Consider the following 21100-nt stretch of genomic DNA (forward strand, 5'->3'; position numbering starts at 1 on the left):
AGGTTAGGAAATTCGATTTGAGAATCATTTTCCTTATTGGAATAGCATCCAATTTACTTGAGGAATGCTTTCAAGAGTCGTAACTAAATAAATGTCAAATATCATTTGTTAGATTAATTGAGTCCCGTGGACACCTAATATAGGACCACAGCTCCAACAGAAGAGGTTTGACAGACTCCATTTCAATTAGAAATACTTCTTTTGATTCCTATGCAACCAAACATAACATCAATGTTTGTCCACGATTAAATGTAACTTGTTTAAGTAACAAGAAATTGAGGAACTATTAACCCGTAATATTAGGAAAAGTATAATGTTGTAAATAACATGACTGCAAAGAAGAGCCAACAAGGTATATGCACAAAAATAAATGACCATTGTTTTATTGATTTTCTCAATCACAATTAACTAATTTTAACATGCAACCACAAATTAATCAGAAAACAACCCCCAATAACAAAAGAAAATTGGGATACCTATAGTAAAATTACAAACTCAAGCAAAACGCATAATTTACCAAACTCTTCAATATATTCTGGTGAGAGATCTATGTAAAGGAAACTCTTATTTCCTGATCAAACTGCAAACACGATCGACTAGAGAAGAGCCCGGCAAAACCCTTGGAGAGACAACCTTCAACAGCACACTGAGACTTGGAGCAACCCAATGGGATATTTTGTTTACCAATTTCCATGCAGTCATCTGTATCATTTCCGGGTGGATCATTTTCCCGATGCACTTGTTTGTCAGTAACAAAAATTTGCCTTCTCTTGCTATTCAATGGGAAACAAGATCCTGCAGATGTATCCATGGTCTGCAACTCATTTCTTGCCAAGTCCTCGTGTAACTTTCTCTTCAAACCCGGAACAGTTTTCAATCCTGCAGAGAGGGGGAGAGGGAATAAGTACTTAGTCAAATGTGCTTTGAATCATTCTCTTCTAAATTCTTGATATTTGTTGACTTTGGACCAGAAGTACATTCTAACATACCAGGGAAAGGATCCTCAAATGGCTGGGCTTCTGAATCACCACAATTACAGCATAAGTTGGGATTGTTTTTGGACCCTGTGATCCTGCATCATACAAGATAACGCATGATGTCTCTGAATGTCAATGTCATACAAACAAAGCACGGGAGGTGGTGTAAGCAAAGTTTCCCTAGTAACCATAATTCCAGCATACACTCTACCAAAACCTAAAATCTCAACTGCAATAGATCAACTGCATGAAAATTTTGTCACCATTAAGATTGATCTAAGGTGATATCCCAAGTTCACACTTTTTATCCTTTTAATGCAATAAAAAACAGACTGGAGGTGCTTCAAGAACATCTGAGACTTCTCCTCCAACAAAAATCCATGTATCTTTTACAGATGGTATTGTATTACCATCCAATATTTACTATTGTCAGCGCACCCAATCTAAAAGATTTCCTGGGAATTTTAGAACTAAATCCACAAGGCGTAATTAATAATAATAACAGTAAAAGAACATCATGCAGATTTCAAAAAGAAAATGCTCTAGGGATAGAGATCAAACCTATACATGTACTCAACAAAGTCATCAATTAGAACAGGCCATGCCCCTGCAAAAAGTAACTAATAAATTAAAGCAAATGAGCATAACTACTTCCTTTACTAATTTATCAATAAGTTCCATCTTCTTAAATACAAATGCACCAATAGCCTTCATTATCAAAAACTTTTGAGACGAAGATGAGAAAACTAACAGGGGAAAAAAAGTGTGCACATTACTACATATACCGTTCAGTCCCTTAAGAAAAGACAACATGTGAAAATAAAGGAAAGTACAGAATAGAAATAAAGAGAAGAAATAAGCTTAAAAGATCCATCCATTTGGTCACAAAGAAGAAGTAGAGCGAAAAGAAGACAAGGGGAAGGATCCGCTAGTCACACCCTTCCTGTATCGTATGATATCACAAAACATGCATTACCTTCCTTCCAATACCCATGAATTTAGAATCTACAAAAAACTTACAAACCTAATTACAACAAAGACTCAGGTCTAAGTAGAATTATTTTTCATTTTGTTTTTCAACATATAAAGACATTACATGCGCTAACCTGTTAAAAGTTCTTAGTCTAAGATGGAGTGTTAACATTAGGAACTTTGGCATATAAAACAGACTTATCCAAAAAAGGTAAAAGGTACAGGAAGGAGCTCTTCATATTGCCAGACAACCAAATTTAAAATATAAAAAGTATAAAAAAAGTAGACTGAATAACTAGTTGGCCAGAATAAATCATTAAACTTCTGATAAAATCAAAGAGGGATGTAAAAACTAATATTTCTGCTTTTGATTATACTACTATGTTTGTAACAAGTTGGAGGTAATAAAGAATCATAAGAGTTGATCAAAAGAATACCCACATCTCACATCAAATCTTCAAGAAGACATATATGACTGTCGTTTATGTACAAGTACAAAATAGTATATATTAATACCTTCAGGATCATACCCTTCAAGATTTTCATGTACACACCGGCTGAAGGCTAAAACTTGCCGCCAAGTATCCTCAGATATGTTATGTCGCTGATTGTTCTGACAGGAATTCAACAGACTAGCCGCTTCAAAATGAATAAAATAACAACGCAATGAACTGATATAAAACAAGGAATTTTTTTTTTTCCTAGTTGGTACTCACACACACACACCCTTCCAAAGAATTGTTTGCACCCAAGAGGAGGAGTTGAACCTTAGACTTGATGCTTCATGAGGCACCAGGGCCAAGTGACTTACCCACTTGAGCCAACCCCTTTGGGTTTAAATAAGGAGGAAATTTTTAAAAACACCATTTTGCACAGAACATCCATCTTCTTCTCCAAAAAACTACAACTGCTGTCCCAGTAAAAATTGCCACATGAAAAGACAAATGACTTACCATTTGGAGGAACTACTTAAAGTATTTTGAAGAAACAGAAAAATCAACATTTATGTCTATGGTGGAATATTGGTTCGTAAAAAGAATAAACAATCCACTGTGTTGATCTCCCAAAACCAGTGATTGCATATATATGACTATTGATTTCGAAATGTAACCGTGTAAACGTCATTATTCAATTTTATGATATAAAACAGTGCTCCAGTCAAGTTGATATATATATATATATATACATATATAGAAATAATTTAGTTCAAAAGAAGGCTCAAAAACCTTTTAATCTGTTGAGGCATGGATCACTTGATGATAGTATAAGAACATACTGTAGCACTTTTTTTTTGCTAAATAAAACATACTATAGCACCAGGCCGTAAGTAGTTGGGAAAAGACTTTGTTGAGTTGAGTAACAGGCCTTTAAACTACAAGACAATCTCATTCTTAAAATGTTACTAAGCAATGGAACTTTGGCCTAAATTTTGAGAATAACAAGATGGAACAAAGAATTATTATTTCTTTATCCAGCTTTATTATTTAAACATTGACCAGAAACCATATATTTATAATAATTCAATAAAATGTATACTCAAACATTGCCCAGTATGAGGTCTAGTAACTTGGTATTAGTTGTACCTCAACAAAGTTGCACCATTGATTGAGTAGCCGAAACCTTCCTGGTAAGACTAATCTCCAAGCCGTAAGAGCCCTGCTTACAGCTGGAAATCATTCAAATAGAAAAGGAAATAGGGAGAGGATGATCATGTTAGCAGTCATAATGCAAATATTTAGTACAATGACAGAAGGAAGATATTGAAATATTATGATTATAATCTTAAATCAACTTACTGATGTTCTTTTGACCATTTTCACGGCAAATGAAGAACACAAAATCATAAAAGCGCGAGAATTCAGAGAAGTCCTACACAAAAGCATCAAACTACCATAAAATCCATAATATGCCAGTCAGGTGAAGTAAAAAACTTGTACCACATTTCCAACACAGGAAAGCAGACACAGTTTTACTTCAGCTGAGATTAGCAACGCCTACTGAAACGTAAAAATCCTTAAGCACAAATAGAAAACCCATTAATTAAAAAGGGGGAAATCAAGAAACAATAACTCACCATCAAGTCTAGACTTGACATGAGCTTGAAAACTTCATCAAAGATGGACATTCTGTCAAGGGAAACAACACACTTCTCATTAACTTCAGAATAGCTAAAAATGTAATCAATTACCGGCTTAATACTAGAAAAATATTCAGATGTAGCTACACAAATATAACTGCAGAACAGAGACATGCTGCATGGAGAATTTAAACATGCAGCATTTAGGGCACCAAAGCTGCAACATGTGTGTGTAAATATGACAGATACAACTTTGACTTGGAGGGCTGGAGAACATGCACAAATCAAGGAGGTCAAGACAGAGGGCAACTCCACAAACACAAATGGAAGGCAGTACTGAAACATGTTTAAAAAAGGACAACTTAAAGAGAAATCATTTTAGCACAACAAAGCAGCAACATGTCTGTGTGCATATGACAGGTACAACTTTGAGTTGGAGCACGTGCAACTCAAGAAGGTCCAGACTAGAAGGCAACACAATCAATCGGACGAATTACATTGAAGCATTGAACTCTTTAAAAGCTCAAATTTAGGATCAGATTCATCATCGAGTCCTGAATGAGAGCTAGCTAGGTGTAACAAGGGTCATTTGTCCCACATCGGAATCGGATGGGAAAGTGATTGGGTATAAATGGGTGGGTATGCAGCATTACCCAATAGTTCGAACTTTTGGGTAAATGGGCAAGCGCCCACCCGTTACAGTTGGTATCAGAGCCAGACCCAGTCCTTGATCTGGTGTCACGCCAAGCGCCCGGCCCGGAAGGCGTCCGGGCTAGCATCCCGGGTAGGCAGGGTGGCCCGAACCGCAACGAGGGCGTTGCGAGTTTGGGTGGGGGAGATTGTAACAAGGGTCATTTGTCCCACATCGGAATCGGATGGGAAAGTGATTGGGTATAAATGGGTGGGTATGCAGCACTACCCAATAGTTCGAGCTTTTGGGTAAATGGGCAAGCGCCCACCCGTTACACTAGGCTTGATGGTGACATTTAGTTTAACCCAACTAAAATTGTTCCTTTCCAGCTTTTCTAGTTGAACTCATAATTATTTTCATCGATTAATCTTAGTATCATAATCCTAGTAATGAATATAAGAAAAATTCCACACCCTATAAATGTATTTATCAATGTAATAATTTTTAGATGAATATTGAGTTTTGAGTATTTATGACCTGAAAATTACCTTAGTGGGCCATAACCGGAAAATAATAATAATAATAAAATAATAAATAAATAAAAATTACCTTAAGGAGTGAATCATAGGGAACCTAAGTGGGACTTGTTTCTTCTTCTTCTCTTCAAGTACTATATTCTTTTCTTGTTCACAGCCACAAAACCATCCTTACTTCATAACTAAACACCTTTTACTTTTAGCCTTCAAATGGGCACTTAAACACCAAAACAAGTTGATGCACAGAATTTTCAGTAGCCATATTTCTACATGAGCATTTTTTTAATCTATGTATTAATTGTTGAAACACTTCCATCAAACTAGACATAAAACTTCTTTTCTTCCAGGAAATCAGAAGGAAACCACAAAGCAGTACTAAAATTCTATCTTTTTTGCCTAAATAAAATAAAATCCAGCACAAATTAAATAATATTCCCTTGTTATATTTCTTTAAACTATTTTTAACCATTTAAGAACTTGAATAAATAGTCATTATTATATAAAAGGGGGATTGCTTTTTATTTGATGTAAATGATTAAAAACACGAATGAGCCACAAAATCAGTCCATTTGCCGCTCTACATGGACTACACCAATACAACTATAGCAAAAGAAACTAACCTTTGAGAACAAATTTCCACACACCGAGTTTCATTTTATATTTTCATTAAAAAAATAAATAAATAAAGAATCTCCTCTTCCCTCCTCCACGCAAAAAGAATCACCTCATCAATCTTAATGTCCATAAATCACTGCTATGCCTCCAGAAAAGGTTTAAAAGCACTACAAGCCCACCCAGACCACTTCAAACAATCATCTTAAATCCTATCCTAATTGAACCCATGTCAGCAGCACGAAGCCTATTTCTAGGTAGGTTCAATGAGGTAGCATCATCTTATGTAATTCGATAACAAACAAATTGTTCCACTCTTAACTTAGAGCATGATCAACCTCCATGTTTTTCATGATGTTGCACAAACAGACCTTGTATGTACCCTTGATTCCACCAATTTTAAGAGGTGAGCTAAAGCTTCCCTTGAAAGATTAGCTTTTAGTGATTCAACATCTGCTCCATAGCCCTCACCCCCAGTAGCGTATGGCCTTGATGTGATGTCTGCACGAGAAAGTTCACAAATCAAATCAATTACTGCAGCCTCTTACACATGCTTAATAGTATTTGGCACAATGCCTAAAACCATGTGAATGCAGCATTTAAAGGAACTACTACCTCAGGAACATTTTTTTATAATATTCTTTAGCCACATGCTATATTATCAAATTTATATAGTATTTAGTGCATATAGTCTGCATAAAGCAGCATATTGAATAACAAATCCAGATTGCTATAGGCATAAAAATAATTGAAAAACCTCCAAAAGAACTTTGCATGTAAAGGAGGGAACTGCTAAAAAAGGCCATTAGTCAATACTGGTGAGACCACTGTCGGGTGCTAGGACTGTAAACTGGATACAGGCATGACCTTTTAGGGGGGGAACTTTTGCAGGTTGGTGAATTGAGGGATTAGATCAAGCTCAACCCAGGATATGAAACTACAAGCAAATCTGAACCTGCACTCAAACTCTTTGAACTTAGTTTACAATTAGGCTAGGGAAATCCGATTGGAATTCAGGTGAGTTTTCAGTTAACTCAACATGGGTTTGGATTAATAGTCCAATATTCATAAATATATATATATATATATATATATATATATATATATATATATGTCTCCATCATTTAAAAAATATATATTGAAACAAAAAAAAAAAAAAAAAAAAAAAAAAAACAGTTAATTAAAAGTTTAGAAACTAAAATTCATGGTTCGGATTTGTGGTTCTGGTGTAAGGGAATCAGGCCTGTACCGGCGTTATGTGCAGTCGAGGATTTTTTTCAACCTCACACATAGGACCTAAAATGAGCCAATATGTAAACCTTTACAACACAATTCAGTAAAAATGAATTTTTAGTGAACTTTAGTGATTTTTTAAAAGATCATTTAATATAAGTAATGATATATTTATGAATTTTAAGTCGTCGTCGTTATTAAAAAAGCTTAGTAATTATATATTTTACTGAATTAATAAATAATGAATTTAAACATTAATGAATAATGAATTTAAGAATGAAACAAATGAAAATTCATACCATATATAAGTATAGCATGTGAGAATTAAAGAAAATAATTTTTTTAAAAAAACATAATAGAATAAGAGTAATACAAGTCAAAATTAGCCAAAAAAAATATGAATTATAGCATATATAACATTCTATTTTCAAGTAAAATTCATAAAAATAAAAAATAAAAAAGAATATGGAAATTTAAAATTTTAAAAAAGAAAAAATGTGAGGCAAAAAATTGAATAAAATTATGAATCATTACATACATGACATAAGTCCTCATTTATGAGTGAATTTTTTTTTTTTTAATATGAAAAAAAGATAAATTTGAAAACTAAAAATAAATTACTATCGATCTGGAACTTAGTGACATGGTGAGAGAGAGAAACACGTGTGACAGTAAGACCATGGATGTATATTGGTAATTAAATGTAATAAAGTTTAAAAATCATGTACAAAATAAATATAATGTTATTATAACAAGCACAAACGTGAGCTTCAATGGAAAGAGTGTTGATATGGGAGGCAAGGAGCCTTGGTCCGAATCTATGGAGCAGTTTACACATTTTTTTAATTGACCCTACAGTTGTTGGGAGCCAACCTTTGCTGGATCGGACCGAACCGACCAGGGCCACGTCGCCTAGAGTATCGCCAGTTCGGTTGTGAAACCAAGCACCCTCCGGTATTGTGTAGTTATATGTGTGTGTGTGTTATATGGTCAAGTGACTCAAGTTGAAATTAAGGTTGAGATTTGGTGAATTCAAGTTGGGTTCGGATTGCTAGACACCTCAATCCAATCTCACTCCAGATCAAATTCGAATTTATTTTTTACAACTGAAGCTTAACTTAGAGTTTTAAAAGTGGATGCTCAAGCATATGAAAAATTAAACTGAGTTCAAGTTAACCCGCTCAAGGTGCACCCCTATAACTTTAGCCTTGTACAAATAACATACCTCAATCTCAACCCCTTGATAGCTCAATCTTTTACCATTGCATCAAGTGAAGAACCCTGAAGAGATAGTTGGCCTTGTCCTATACAAGGATTAAAAAAAAGAAATATGCACCGACCAAATTTTATCCCTTTTAAAGCACAAGGCATCAAGGCTTTTCTCAATAGTCAGATCACCGTTCTTCTTGACCACCTTTTCTTTTATTGACTCTTTTGTAGTATATTCAACTTACATCCAATGTATCATCCTTATTGTCAAACTCACTAGTCTTTGTTGCACGAACGTGCCACTCTCGATCAGTCCCATCTATTTAATCAACCCAAATTAACCCAAAATTTAAATCTTACTTTTCTCTCTAATATCAATAAAATAAAATAAAAAATAAAATGTTGAATAATAGATTATTCAAATGAGACAGCTAGAGAGACAGAATAGATTGCATATTTATCATGCAATTAAATTTTCTCTTTGGCTATGCAATGTAAAAGCAATGAATATCAAGAACTGTATTGTTACGTTAGGGAGCACTAAATCGGTGCCTTGGATTTGGGATTGAAGGAAGTTTAGTTAAAAATTTGTACTAAATTTTCTTCAATCCCAAATCCAAGGAACCAATTCTGTGCCGCAAAACATAGCATATGTGTAAATAATGATATCATGATCAACCTTAACCACCATATATCATCTGATAAATGAATTCGACGAAAGGCCTAAAAAGTATTGTGAATCTGTAACAAAATCTATACAAATAACAGGGCAAGACCGATTAAGTTAATAAATTTCAGTTAAAGAATTTCAATAGCTATTACTCAAAGACATAAAAAAATAAATAAAAATAAATAAAAATCATACATAATACAAGCTCATAAGCCACATCTTCAATTGAAACCTAAAAATAATCAAAACCCATCACGATTTTAAGTTAAATAACTTCAATAGCTATTATTCACTGAAATCGAACAAACACATAATATAACATAATCAAGCTCATAAGTCGCAACTTCAATTGAAATCTCAAAAAAAAAAAAAATCAATACTTGTGACGATTGTCACTGTGCCATTAATTAAGAAAAACGAGGAAACAATCAATCACTTGATGAATTAAAGAAACAGAAAGAAGGAATCAATAAGTTACCACAGTATCGCCTGTACATCTCAAAGATGTCGAACCGATTCGAACCGGAGGAGTCCATCGATTTAAGTGTAATCGGAGCTCTTGCGAGCTATGGATTATGAGAAGAGAGGTGACAGATTGATTTTGGGGGTGAGAAAAACCCTAGACGGAGCTCAGCACGGACTCTCTCTCGTCTCAAAGTGAAACGCATAGAGTGAATTTTAAGCAAATTTTTTCAAGATTTATTATTATACTTTTTTGAGGAGAAAGATGCGCTGTTACTGTTGGGAACTCTCTCAGCAAAGGACACAGCTGTGCTATTCATATAAATCCACGACATCTAAATGAACCGGGTCTAGTGAGCTCGATTATGAACCGGGTCATTGATATCTTAAAAATGAATCGGGTCTAGTGAGCTCGATTATTAACCCATTGATATTTTAAAAGCAAGATAGGACTCTGGCACATTACTTTTGAGTGCTGAATCGAAAATTTGAAGTTAAAATCCGATTTGGAAAATTAATTAGTTAAAATTTAAATTTTATTTTCAAGACATCAATTTTATCTCTCAATCGTAACTTAATAAAGAAGAGTAATGCTACATAAATGGTCCCATTTTTTTCCGTACAATAAGTAGAGTTAAGCAGGGGCAGTTGTGTCTTTTTGTTTTCTTTTTTTGGGATGAAGATCATATTCTTACATTTATTTGTATCGAATCTCAAAATTTTAGCATGTAATACAACAACAAATTTCAATTTTATTGATAAGAAAAATGAGTTTTTATGGCCTACTTGCTTTAGTTTTTCCGAACAATTTTTAGTTAAAATTTTACAAAAACTTGATATAGTTGAATGTTTCATAAAATTACTTTTCAAAAACTCGGTTAAGAAAAAGATTTTTTTAAAGAATTTTTCTGTAAAAATAACTTTTTAATTTTTGAATTTTTAAAGTGAGAAATTGAGCCAACCATAACTTTTTCACATATACATGGCGGCTTACTAGTTTTTTTTTTTTTTTTTTTTCTCTCTCTCTCTCAACACGCACCATTCAAGTCAGAAATGCCGTTCGAAAGCGAGACCTCAATGACTTATCTTCTGGATCTGATGCAACATGTGGCCACTTATTAGTTACTAGCACTGTTAAGAAAAAAATAATAATAATAAAAATATATATATAAAGTCAAAGCAGAAGGAAAAAAAAAAAACAAAATTGGGTGTTTAGAATTCGGACTATTCTTATAAACATCAGTGAGCTTGGAGAGTCTTGTTTTCACCAAACAAAAACCATATTATGCAAGAGAAGAAAGGATACCATTGGAGTTAAAAGGTCATCTAACCACTTTGACGTATGTTCCACTAGATAAGTATCTTGTTTTTCCAAATAATTTTTAGTTAAAATTTTACAAAAACTTGATATAGTTGACTGTTTCAGAAAATTACTTTTCAAAAACTCGGTTAAGAAAAAGATTTTTGTAAAGTATTTTTTTCTCTAAAAATAACTTTTAAATTTTTGAATTTTTAAAATTTTAAAATTTATTTTTAAAGTGAGAAATTGAGCCAACCATAACTTTTTCACATATCAAGTTTTTTTTTTTTTTTTTTTTCTTAGAACACGCACCATTTAAGTCATGAGTGCCGTTCGAAAGCGAGACTTCAATGACTTACCTCCCGGATCCGATGCAGCATGTGGCCACTTACTAGTTACTAGCACTATTTAAGGAAAAAAAAAAAAATTGGGTGTTTAGAATGGGGACTATTCTTATAAACATCAGTGACGAAAACCATATTATTCAAGAGAAGAAAGGAAACCATTGGAGTTAAAAATGTCATATAACCACTTGAACATATGTTCCACTGTATAAATATCTTTTAATTTACAAACCCATGAATTTTTACAATTATTAAACTATGATGGTGTTATTCTTCAATTGTTAAACTATGATGGTATTATTCATCAATTGTTAAACTCGTTACACACACACAAAAAAATAATAATAATAAAAATAAAAAAATCTTATATCCTAAAGTAATTGAAGTAATTATTAGAAGTATTTCAATTGAATATTAAATTTTGTTGCAATTTGGTTATTTTCTGACCAGGTTATTATAAAATTAACAATAAAATAATGGAACATCATGGACCGTTATCGAACAGTATAATCTAAAAATAACTCCTGTTTCGCTCAATTGGATTACAGGAATTTTCTAGATCATTCCACACATTTCTCACCGTCCTCTTTCCTCCCTATATCTACTCTCCCTTTCTTTTCATGTCTCTCTCTCTATACATCTATCACATAATTTATTATCCATCTTCGACCTACCCCTCTCTCTCTCTCTCTCGAAATCCATCAAATCAGCGATGTCGTCGCCCGAACCAGAGATGTTTTCCGAATCATTGTCTTCTCTGGAAGAGACCGTCAGAGCGCGATACCCAGAACTCTCAGAGTACGCCCCCTTAATTCTAATGTTCACTTTATCAGCTCCGTCTCAGGATGATGACACAGAATCAAGCGAAATCCGGCGGATGATCGTGATTAATGATCCGGCATCGGAGTCGATGATCGTGATTGAGGGTTCAGGACATCTGGAATCATTTTTCCGACGACTCTCGAACAAAGACGGGCCTTTGCCGGCGTCGAAGGCGTCGATAGAGGCGATGCCGGCGGTGAATATCACGGAGGGAGAGGGAGGTTCACAGTGCGCGATATGTTTGGCGGAGTATGAAGTCGGCGGAGAGGCGAAGGAGATGCCTTGCAAGCACAGGTATCATTCGGGTTGTATCGAGAAGTGGTTGGGGATACACGGGTCGTGCCCGGTTTGCAGGTACAAGATGCCTGTGGAGGAGGAGGAAGATGACAGCGGGAAGGGAGGTGATGGGGACGACGAAGGGAGGCGGAGGAGGAGGGGGGTTGACGGTGAAATTAGGATTGGGTTGTTTGTCGGTGGCGGTGATGGGAGAACTTCTGGTACGGGTCCTGCTAATGGGTCCGACAACGGTGATGATGGATCATCAACTCAGGATTTGGATATTGACAATCATTGTTAGTAATTTATTTATTCTTTTTTTAGTCAAAATTCTGATAGTTCATAGGTTACTTTATGGCTTGTACGAAAAAAGAAAAAAAGAAAAGAAAAAAAGCAGAAGAAGAAAAAAAGAGCTGTTTAAGTTTTAATTTAGAGAAATTATCATTTTTTATTTCATCATAGCTCTCTGCCAAATCTCTCAACTTGAATTTTGCAGAATTCAATCAATGTTGTCCATTCTTAGTCATGTCATCAATTTCAATTTATAAGTCATCAATTTCAATTTGAATTTGTAAATGGTGGAGGTAAACAAAATGATGATGTGATTATTATTATTATTAAAAAAAAAAATTGATAATGTGACTGAATCAATTAATGTCACATTCTTTATCCCTCAAAATGTCACAGATTTGATATTCATCATTGTCATAGCACATCAAATTAAACTTCTTTAACACGTCACTCTAAAATGTGTAACTCAACATTTACAATTGATATATATATATATATAGAGATATATAGATATATACATTTTTTTTTTTTTTTTATTTACAAATGCAACATAACATTCTAGACTTGGGATACATTCATGAGTTGGATTTATTGTTGATTTATTGTGACAACAATTATGTATGACCGACCATCTCTTTACAAAAGACCACACACGTTCTAATCGCGTACAGCTAGTCATCAGAAAAGGCCAAATGTCCAGTCGATACATGGACACAAAGTCTTGCGGACCCCACCTCGGCTACCCCAATCGGCTTATGAAGCATCCCTGTCTAATCGGACAAGGTACACCTAACAAAACACTAAAGAAAATGGAGAGGTCCAGTGATTGGGGTCCACTTGATGCATCAACTTCTACTGGGCTATATGCATTCCATTGTTTGGTGCTGCTTAGAAATCATTCTGGGCTCCAACGAGTACATGTGAGTTCACACGTCCCTTTCTCTTCTTACACACATCCACCGATTAAATGGTATGAATGGGCTTCAAAGACAACCACTAAGAATTCAAGCTCAGAGGGTACATAGGATTGCCCAAATGGTATGTATTTTAGCCCTACATTGGGATGCCCCAGAAGACAGAAGAGGGGAGAGAGAGAGAGAGCTCTCACTTAAATGCAAGAAAAGAATTCTACAAGTTTGGGAACTTCTAGTAACTTTCATATACGGTAAGCTATGCATATGATCCTTTGAGTCCATATCTTTTGGGTGTTGTATTGCAGTGGACGACTAAGATCGATAGATCACCCACATGTGATCGTGCCACAAGTGTGACCCCGCCATTCTCAAATCCCAAGGTATATTTTGGTGCTCAAGGAACTGGAGTTATTCCATCTTCGTTTTGATATCCCTTCAGGCAAAAAATGGAACCCCTGTAATGGTGCCATCATATAGTTCCTAAAAATTAAGATATAGAAGTAAGGAAATGGACTCTTCTCGATAACAATAGTTTACAACAGCTGCAGCAACAAAAACAAAATTACAATAATAATAATACTAATAGTAATAACTTGGGATAAACGAAATTATCCAGAATTCATTTGGCAACAACAATAACAACAACAACAACGAAATTATCCAGAATTCATTTGGCACAACAACAACAACAACAACAACAACAACAATAATAATAATAATACCCATAACGCTTCATTCAACTCCGATGACAAAGGAAGAAGCTCAAACCGAGCACTTCAAATTGTGGCAACACATAATTTAGAGCTGAGAATACCAGACTCAATTATATAATTTTCGAACTTGTTACTTAAAGGAAATGGATGAAGCAACTGTTCTTAAGAACCTTGTTTTCCCATCATTGGAATAAAAAAAAACATTTTCAAAGCATCCATAACACAGGACTGGATGAGCAGATTTCAACCTAACTTATGTAAATACGGCATAAACAGAGTATTTCGACGAAAAGGCAATAGATCCATCACAGACAGCATATAATCAATTTCAAACTAGTATAAAGAAACAACAGTCATCTATAACCAGATTCTCGGTATTCCTGCATGGAGTGGATTATATCCTAAAGATCACAGATGATAGTCACTAAAGTTTGAAACAACCCTCCCTCGCTCTGCTACCTACTTCTCACCCGAGACCAAAGGTTATGCTATAAGAGCAATATACTCACAGAAATGTATTCTCATAATTATTGTGGAGTAATTCTAATTATCTATATCTAGCATAACAGTAGGAAAATGCATTGAAAATGAGAAGAGTTCAAGTTCAAGACGTGTATTGCATAAGTGACCGGTACTGAAACGGTGACCTAGAGCATTGCATCTTATCATAGGCGAAGTTAAACAGTAGCTGGCTTCTTAAACCACCATTGGCAGACAATTATGACAATTACAACATAATTTTTAAGTATAAAGTTTACATAGCAATAGTTCAGAAGGTGTACGATTAGATAAGTGCAAAGTGTAGCATTTCACTGACTTGACCTCAAACGTATTACCACATGATGATTCCACAGCATCCTAAAGCTCCATGATTAAACAAAAGTATGATACAAGCCAAGAAAGGGACATACGAAACATTCATCACCCCCAAAAACCTTTAAAAAGAAAACAAAAGCAGAATAACTAAATCTATTATCAAAGGGCTGGGCTACAAAGTTTCACTTTTCGTTAATCAAGATAAGTTCAATGATTATGCATATAATTAAGTGCATATTTCAGTATCGAATACAACCATTCAAAAAGTTCAAGAATAAAGTAAGAGAACAAAATAGAACATACCTTTAAAATGGAACATTTTAGAGATTCACAACTATAAGATTTTAATATGCTCGAACTTAACGAATTGTGCTTATATAGAGGTTAAAATTTTCAAAACTTAGAAACTACAACCATAAATAATAAGAAAAACGATCTCAATTATCAAATCAGCAATTCAAACAAACAGAGTCAGAGAGAACTGTAGTTATGAAATAAAGGATTCTTATATTCCCACTATAGTGAACCATATATAAATATATAATCCTTATAACTTATTGATGTGAGATTATTTAAAGACATTATAGTTCAGAGAAGATTGAACAGAAAAGAAACTTCTCCACATTATAAGTACTCAGTGTATTGGATATTCTTTCCTATTAATTTAGCAACCATATAACACTACTTCTTAACCTTTCGAGACTTCTTTGGACCTGGAACTTCCATCTTTCCAACAGAACATCCACACCTTGCCCGAAACACAAGAACAGCTCTTCCATTAGGGGGCGCCATCTTCTTCAGCTCAGCTTCCAATTCTCTATGGTGATCCCGAGGCAATTCGAACAAACCCTTCTTCACACCATCTTTAGGCAAATTATTGGAGCTCTTCACACACTCCTGTGTCTCAAGCTGGATATCGAATTCCGCGGCTTTCCTTAATCCAGGACAGCCCGGTTTTCCACATTTCCGACTCGTACACACAGTAATTGCCAAGACAGCTATCACTGCAAACAAAATGCTAAGTCCTAAACACCCAAAAATCATTGGAGCTCGCAAAATCTCATCTTGCACCACATAAACGATTTCTCCAACAATTTCAGCAGTCTTATAGAATACAAGCATTATATAGGGAAACAGTAAAAACCCACAAGCACCAATCACAGCAATCAAGATTACCACATCGACAACGGCCGATCGAGATCGTTCGCAGGCGGGAATATTGAGGTGATTGGGCGAATTGGGTGACTTTTTGTTCTTCTGTACATGATGAATCTGTCTCAGTTTCAAGCCAGAATCGGTTGAGTTCACAGATTTAGACATGTCCATGTGTTGGTCAACCGAAATTGAGTTATGGAAACAGACCATTTGGATTGAACCCAGAAATTGAAAACGATATCGAAATTGAGATTGAAAACCAACCAATCTAACCCAAATTACAAATCAAACCCACGAATATATACTCAAATTCAGATCGACACACCTTTGAAAAACCGGAAAGAGAGAGTGTTCGAGTGCACCTGAAGATCGGGATTTGTCGGTGCGCTCCAGATGTCTCTGATTCTCTTCATGGAAAAACCGATTTCATCTCTGGTTGTTTATTGAACCAAGATGAAATATTGAAGCCAAAAAGAGCAGAATTGGGTAGAGAGAGAAGGGTTAGAGATAGAGAGAGAGAGTTTGGCCTTTGGCCGGCCTTGGGAGGTTTGAAAGCACATAGAGGACAAGGAAGAGTGTTTAGTCATTCATTACACAGCTTTTATCACAATCTTCATTATAAGCTATTTCTTCTAAATGGTTCCTCTATTAGAGCGTCATACGCGCCAAGTACAATAGTGTGTATTTTTATTTAATTTTATTTGTATTTATAATATAATTTATCATCAAATACTACCATCTTTCATTTAATATCTACTAAACAATTATCTTAAAATTAAGCTGAGAATGTTAAAATAAAATTAGAATTTTCGACTTCCAGAATGATCGGTGAGTATTTTTTTTTGTCCATTAAATTATTCTTATGAAGTTCCAAGTAAATTTTTCTTGGGTAGTTGCATTTGGGAGTTTTGTGGGCCGGACTAGAAAAAGTCTAGAATGGGCCCACTGGATTCAGCTTTAAGTGATTTGGTGGGGTAGGGATTGGAAAAGGGCCATAAAGGACTGGGCCAAATCATGCCCGCTTCGCTCACTTCTTCCTTTTTTTAAAAAAAAAACTTTTTCTTCTTTCATTTATATTTATCTTGGCTATTGTCATTATTATAAGACTCGATTCTCTAATCATTGTCCACACTTTTTAAAATATGTTTTAGTTATTTTTTCCTTATTATGGTTTCTTGTGTTGGTTGGGTTTTAACCCTTAATAGCAAATTAGTTAGTTAGATCACTTTTTATTAAAAAAAAAAAAAAAAAAAAAATTGAAATATTAGTTAGACCACCCTACTACCCCCATCCTAACCCCATCCCTATCCTTATCTTCTTACTTCTACGAACATGGGAATAGGACATGACACTTTATACTATAAGCCACCAAGTCCAATGGGAGAGGCACTATATCCATATTATATTAGTTAATACATATATGAAATTAAAAGAAGAAAAAAGTCAATGGAAGAGACACCGTATTCTTACCATATTAGTTAATACATATACTATGAAATTAAAAGAAAAAAGGTTAGGGGGCAGCGGGGGCAGCTGCCCCCTAGGTGCATTAGTTGCCTCCGGCCCTATCAGCGATACTTTCTTATATTCGTGTGTAGAAGGTTAAAAATTTACGCCTCGTAAAGGTACGTGGATGTGTGTCTTACAAATTTATATATATTATTAAATTATTTATGTTTGGTGTATTGTATTAATTACTAAATAAATATAACTATTATTCTATCCATGGTACAAATTTCTTTTAGGGCATGTTTGATGCTGGAATGAATTAGAATGGAATGAGAATGGAGGTGAGAATGAGAATGGAGGTGGGAATAATGATTCTCATTCTACCGTTTGGTTGCAAATACGGAATGTGTAAAAATGGAATCTCATTCACATTCCTATGTTTGGTAAAAAAAGTTGGAATAGAATGAATTTATATTGTTTTTTTAAATTACGTAAAAAAAAATTAACTAAAAAAATTAATCTGCAAAAATAAAAGGGAAAGTGATAATAGAGAGAAAAAATAGACGAGATAGAGAGAAACATAGGGCTCTCCGACTGCAAAAATAAAAGGGAAATAGATAAGAGAGAGAGAGAGAGAGAGAATAGACGAGATAGAGAGAGAAAATGGACGAGATAAAAAAAATAGATGGCTCTCCGACGACTGTAAAAATAAAAGGGAAATAAATAATTTTCCGATCATCTTTTCTGACGCGAAAAAAGAAATAGATGACTAGCTAATGACCGAGAAAGCACAAAAGCTCATAGAAGTTCAATCACACTATTTTTGTCTCAACCTTGTGTGTGTAATTCGGATAGAGGGAACAAACGGCATACAGATACATATATATATATATATATATATATATATATATATATATATATATAATGTGTGTATGCGTGAATTATCTCTTTAAATTACTTTATTAATTCTTGGTGTCATTCTACCTCTCAAGAAGAGGAATGTACATTCCACCTTTTTGATGGAATGACCATTCTACCTTTTTGATGGAATGATCATTCCACTTTTAATGTGACACACCAAACAAGAGAATGGAAATAAATGCATTTCATTTCACTTTTATTTGATTCCATTCACTCACACCAAACATAGCGTCCTATCTTATAAAGACTTCATTTTTTTGTTCTCTCTCAACAATTCCACACTTCTGAATTTCTTCTAGTTTTTATATTTTCTTACGTAACAGTAATGATTCAAAATTGTGTATGTAATGCATAATTTATTTCCAGCAAAATCACAATCTATTAAGTTAATTAAAAAATCATAGATAGTGTATTTATAATTTTTTGAACTTATTGCAAGTTAAGAAGATAGAGTAATTTTTAAATAAAAAAAAAAAAAAAAAAATTAGAGCTGTATTAATATAATCAATATGAAAAGACCTAATTTAATGATTTTACCTTGGTAAGGGCATGTCAATTGTCAAATAGCATGAAGCAGTTTAAACCAAGTTCATTAAACCATAGAATTAATCAAGGTGATATTTGTATTGTCAATATTTTCTTTTTCCCTCTGAATCTTGCCTATTCGCCTTTCACATAATTTTTCTAGAAAACGAAATAATTTATTTTTTTAAAAAGCAAAGTTCTTCCTATTAACTTAAAATAATGAGAGAAAATATTCTTATTGAAAGAAAGAAATTTGATTCTTTAAACAAAAAAATCTAGAAAAGTAAATAATAATAATAAAAATAAATAAAAAAAATAAAAAAAAACTAGAGAAAGTAATGAAAGAAATTTGCACCAAAACAGTTAAATCAGCTGACATACACACCAAACCTGCCAAACTGTACCAATTTTGATTCTTGATTAGATACCACTTTCAAGGTAATGTTTTCAAGAACAACCTTTGACTTAAAAATTAGGAAGCCATGGCGTGTTGAACATTTGGTATATAATTGACAAATTTCTTGATTATAAATTATTACCATGTTTTGGGATCACGTGATTAATAAAAAATAATATACAATAAAAGTTTAAATAAAATTAACATATTTAATTATATATTATTTTTATCAACATCATTGAAAATTTTAAACTATTGTATTGTATTTCCTGATCTCTTAATAGTTGGATATAGTGATAGAAATTCATATAATGAATAAATCAGTCACGAAATTTTTTGAAAGTGCCGTACTCCTAAATATTATAGAACTTTAAGGGAATCACATGATTCTAGAGGATGTATAAAATTTGTCATATATTGATAGACCTGTTGTTACTTTTTGAAGTCAGAAAAAAACACTCATTTAAAGAAGAAAATGTAGAGAAGAATGACAAGGTCGTGGCATGTTTTCGACCTAACTCAAGACTAGTTTTGTGTTGCCAAAAGTCCTTGAGTGTGCGTGCTTCCACTTCTCAAAAGCACTAGTAAGTCACAGTCAACCACTACCCAAAAAAGACTTTTTATCTTCAACTCCACAATTCATGTGTGAGGTCAATAACCGAGACAAATCAATCTCAAAACAGAGCTAGGTTTGGTGAAGAAAAAAAAAAAAAAAAAAAAAAAAAAAAGTGGTTGTAGAAATTAATAAGTCAGTCTAGGCCCCAGCAAAACAATATAGAAGATTTGAATCATCTTAGTGTTGTTATCTCACATATAAACTGCTCTTTAGATCACAAGGTTTATGAAAATGGAAGCCAGTAGTTGAGAAGCAGTGTCGTCACAGGACTTGGAAGTGGTTCAACCAACTCATGTAAATGTTGATTAGATCAAAGAGTTGCAATATATATATATATATATATATATATATATATATATATATATATATTCTTTCTTTATTTGTAAAGATGTTGATTGAAAGCATATTCAAGAACTTGCTCTACTTAAGGACTAGGAATGGCAACGGGAACAATTTTGGGTGGGTTTACCCTCCCGTGCTCCTGCAACAGTTTAGAAACTTTCACCCCATCTTTGCCCAAAAATTTCACAGGACACCTTTCCACCCTATCTCCGTCCATTTAAATTTTTTACCTCCGCGGACACCCGCCCTGCCCCGTTTAATTCTAGAATTTCTCATCATTTTTTTAATTTCTTTTTTCTCAAATACAATTATATAACTATTGAAAAAATTTATAAAAAAATAGGCAATCAATAATTTAACATAAAAAATTCAAGAGAATGAGCGTTCTTAGTTCTGCCGCTCTCTAGAATGACTGAAAAAGTGAGTAAATGTGACATAAGGTTTTCTAGTGCTAACTATATATACTAATAAAATAATAGTAATTTAGTAATTTATCTACTTAGACGTGGCGGGGCGGATCGGAGTAACCTCTCCTTGCCCCCATCCCGAACCCACGCAAGTTTTCATTAATAAAAATTATTCCCGCTCAAATAAACTAAACAGTCCCCCAAAATAACAATAAACGGGGTGGGGTGGAATGGGTATCCATCACTGCGAGGCAAATTGTCATCCCTGATCCCTGTTAGGGACAAACCTATTAATCGAACAGTGGTGGCAGCTGCCCCACTGAATTTTTTTACAAAATTACTTATAATTTCTATTAAAATCTTAAAATTGTCCCAATTTAATTTTTAATAATATTTCGCTATAAAATTTTATTGTTCAAAGTCCGTCGTTTTC

General features: G+C 33.9%; 3 protein-coding genes across 4 annotated transcripts; 1 reads left to right on the forward strand and 2 right to left on the reverse strand.

The window, feature by feature from the left end:
* Positions 1–357: 357 nt before the first annotated feature.
* Positions 358–9664, reverse strand: LOC132315919 (defective in cullin neddylation protein AAR3). 2 transcript variants are annotated; one of them, XM_059814365.1, is made up of 9 exons: positions 9396–9664; positions 6177–6306; positions 4024–4075; positions 3746–3818; positions 3533–3615; positions 2466–2562; positions 1539–1584; positions 990–1072; positions 358–879 (listed from the first exon to the last, which is right to left on the reverse strand). In XM_059814365.1, the coding sequence occupies exons 1-9, from the start codon at positions 9451–9453 to the stop codon at positions 548–550; spliced, it is 954 nt and encodes a 317-aa protein (XP_059670348.1). In that variant the 5' UTR covers positions 9454–9664; the 3' UTR covers positions 358–547. The 2 variants fall into 2 exon arrangements, with proteins under 2 accessions (XP_059670348.1, XP_059670349.1); XM_059814366.1 differs by lacking the exons at positions 6177–6306; positions 9396–9664 and adding an exon at positions 5918–6146.
* A 1870-nt stretch (positions 9665–11534) lies between these two features.
* LOC132315920 (E3 ubiquitin-protein ligase MPSR1-like) lies at positions 11535–12647 on the forward strand. The gene has a single exon (XM_059814367.1). The coding sequence runs from the start codon at positions 11736–11738 to the stop codon at positions 12420–12422; it is 687 nt and encodes a 228-aa protein (XP_059670350.1). The 5' UTR covers positions 11535–11735; the 3' UTR covers positions 12423–12647.
* Positions 12648–15342: 2695 nt separating this feature from the next.
* On the reverse strand, positions 15343–16643 carry LOC132315921 (uncharacterized protein At5g19025-like). The gene has a single exon (XM_059814368.1). The coding sequence runs from the start codon at positions 16218–16220 to the stop codon at positions 15537–15539; it is 684 nt and encodes a 227-aa protein (XP_059670351.1). The 5' UTR covers positions 16221–16643; the 3' UTR covers positions 15343–15536.
* Positions 16644–21100: the final 4457 nt, after the last annotated feature.

The sequence above is a fragment of the Cornus florida genome, unplaced genomic scaffold, assembly GCF_030987335.1.
Source record: "Cornus florida cultivar Cherokee Brave unplaced genomic scaffold, ASM3098733v1 CherokeeBrave_3.0.0_Hap2_Chr07, whole genome shotgun sequence".
Classification (NCBI taxonomy): Eukaryota; Viridiplantae; Streptophyta; class Magnoliopsida; order Cornales; family Cornaceae; genus Cornus; species Cornus florida.